General features: G+C 63.5%; 1 protein-coding gene across 1 annotated transcript; it reads right to left on the reverse strand.

The window, feature by feature from the left end:
- Nucleotides 1–299: 299 nt before the first annotated feature.
- LOC120245388 (olfactory receptor 226-like) lies at nucleotides 300–1,256 on the reverse strand. Its single transcript, XM_039252438.1, has one exon. The coding sequence runs from the start codon at nucleotides 1,254–1,256 to the stop codon at nucleotides 300–302; it is 957 nt and encodes a 318-aa protein (XP_039108369.1).
- Between the last annotated feature and the right edge of the window lie 1,095 nt (nucleotides 1,257–2,351).

Consider the following 2,351-nt stretch of genomic DNA (forward strand, 5'->3'; position numbering starts at 1 on the left):
TGGAACGGGAGTATGGGCACCCTTGCAGCAGTAGCTGTAAAGTGTCCCAAGATGATACCTTGTGTGGCACAGGGTCATGGTGAGGGGGCTCCACACGGGGTACCTGTTCCAGGCATTGGGAAGGGATGAGCCGGGTTGGGGTGGTCACCAAGGCTGTGTCCTGGGCAGGTCCCACTCAGATGAGGGACAGGAAGGACTCTGCCTCCAGCCCCTCACCCCACTGGAGCCACTCAGGAAATAAACCAGAGACACAGAGGTCTGGAGTGGGTCCGAGGGAGTGTGGGGTCCTAGGGACGCCTCTAGGACAAGAAACCCAGGGCCTGGGCCGCCCTCTGCACCGCCTTGCGTAGGGCCTCCTTGACCTCCTGGTTCCGCAGGCAGTAGATGATGGGGTTGAGCAGGGGCGTGAGCACTGTGTAGACCACAGACACCACCTTGTTGAGGTCGAAGGAGTAGATGGCGCGTGGCCGGGCGTAGATGAAGAGGGAGGCAGAATAGAAGATGACCACCACTGCCAGGTGCGAGGCACAGGTGGAGAAGGCCTTGTGGCGGCCGGCAGCAGATGGGATGCGGAGCACGGTGCTGAGGATGGCGGTGTATGAGAAGATGGTGAGCAGCAGCGGCCCCAGCAGGATGAGCAGAGCCAGGAGGAAGTCCACCAGTTCTGCCACAGACATGTCGGAGCACGCCAGGTTCAGCAGGGGGGACACATCGCAGAAGAAGTGGTTCATGATGTTGGGGCCGCAGTAGCCCAGGCGCGAGATGAAGAAGACCTTTCCCAGGGAGATGGTGAAGCCTGAGAGCCAGGAGCTGGCAGCCAGGAAGCTGCAGAGGCTGGGGCTCATGATGGCCGGGTAGCGCAGGGGGCTGCAGATGGCCACATAGCGGTCGTAGGCCATGACGCCCAGGAGCGTGCACTCGGTGCAGGCCAGCGCCAGGAAGAAATACAGCTGCGCCATGCAGCCCGCGAAGGAGATGTATCGGAACTGGGGCTCCGCCAGGCTGAGCAGCATCTTGGGCACGGTGACGGAGACGTACCACACCTCCAGGAAGGACAGGTTGCTGAGGAAGACATACATGGGCTTGTGCAGCGGGGGGCTGACCCGAATCACGGCGATGATGACCACGTTCTCTGTGACCGTCAGTGTGTAGGCCAGCGTGAACAGCACCAGCAGGCACACGTGCAGGCCCAGCGAGCCCGGGAAGCCCACCAGGATGAACTCTGTCACCTCCGAGTGATTGTCCCCGACAGACATGGTGTGCCCCTGGTGGCAGAGACAGTGGGTCAGATGCTGGCTGGCGAGTGGGGTGCTGGAGGCCACGGCCCCTGCTCTGCTGCCCACGCGTGGGCCTGAGGCATCGCGTGTTCCCCTCAGGCACTGGGTGGGAGCTGGGCTCTGCCCTGGGACCACTGGCCCTGTCTGGCCGCAGACAGGACGAAGGCTGTGGGGTGCTGGGCCCTGTGAGAACAGCTCAGAGGCCCAGGCTGGGGACCTGCTAACAGGTGTGGATGGGTCCCCACAGGATGGGGGAGACCGTGGCCAAGGTCACCCAGGTTAGGAGAATGGGCGTCGTGGGGCAGGCGGCCTGGGGTGGACGGGGAAGAGCTGGGCTCCTGCTGTCTTCCTGCGGGGGCGGGGGGCATCTGCTGCCCTGAGACATGGCTTCCTCACCTGTGCTCACGATGGCAGCCAGAGCTTGCCCTGCAGGTTGATGGCAGGGGTACCACACCGCCAGGAGGGACGGGATGCTGAGGAGGACGCGCGTGGGCTTGTGCCACGGGGTGGACACGCAACACGGCCACTCCTGGGGTGCTTGTTCCCTAGGAGAATTCAGGGTCCCAGGGGGTTTCCCACCCCGGGTCCCCTTGACACCCTGGCCTGGCCAGGTGAGCGGCACACTCCCTGGAGCTGCCAGCAGCTGAGCCCCACCCCCCATGGGCTCTGGGGGTCCAGACCTCCCTCTGCCACCTGAGCCCGCCTGCGGCTTGTATGGTTCTGTCCATGTATGGCTCTGTGGTATGGCCACAGCTATGCAGGGGGGCCCTCAGGCCCACGACTCCCTGGGCCCCTCGATTGCATCCCCCGCAGGGATGGCCGAGGAATCCAGAGGGGCAGGACTGGCAGGCGGCTTCCTCGTCGCCACAAGGACCTGCTTCACAGCACTGGTGGGGGCAGACCCTAAAAACAGATGTCAGTTTCCTTCACCCCTGAGAGTTCCCCTTTTGCCTACTCACGGGTTTCCTGGCTCAGAGGCTCCCCGAAATGCTCCCCTACACTCTGACCCACATCAGCCAGGACCATCTGTTCTGGGAATGTCCCTGCAGGCCATAGGCTGTGCCTCCAGATCTC

This window comes from Hyaena hyaena, unplaced genomic scaffold (genome assembly GCF_003009895.1).
Source record: "Hyaena hyaena isolate Hyena2069 unplaced genomic scaffold, ASM300989v1 scaffold_409, whole genome shotgun sequence".
Taxonomy (NCBI): Eukaryota; Metazoa; Chordata; class Mammalia; order Carnivora; family Hyaenidae; genus Hyaena; species Hyaena hyaena.

Excerpts from the sequence above, each read along its gene's own strand:
- LOC120245388 (XM_039252438.1), bottom strand. The coding sequence starts at position 1,256 with ATGTCTGTCGGGGACAATCACTCGGAGGTGACAGAGTTCATCCTGGTG.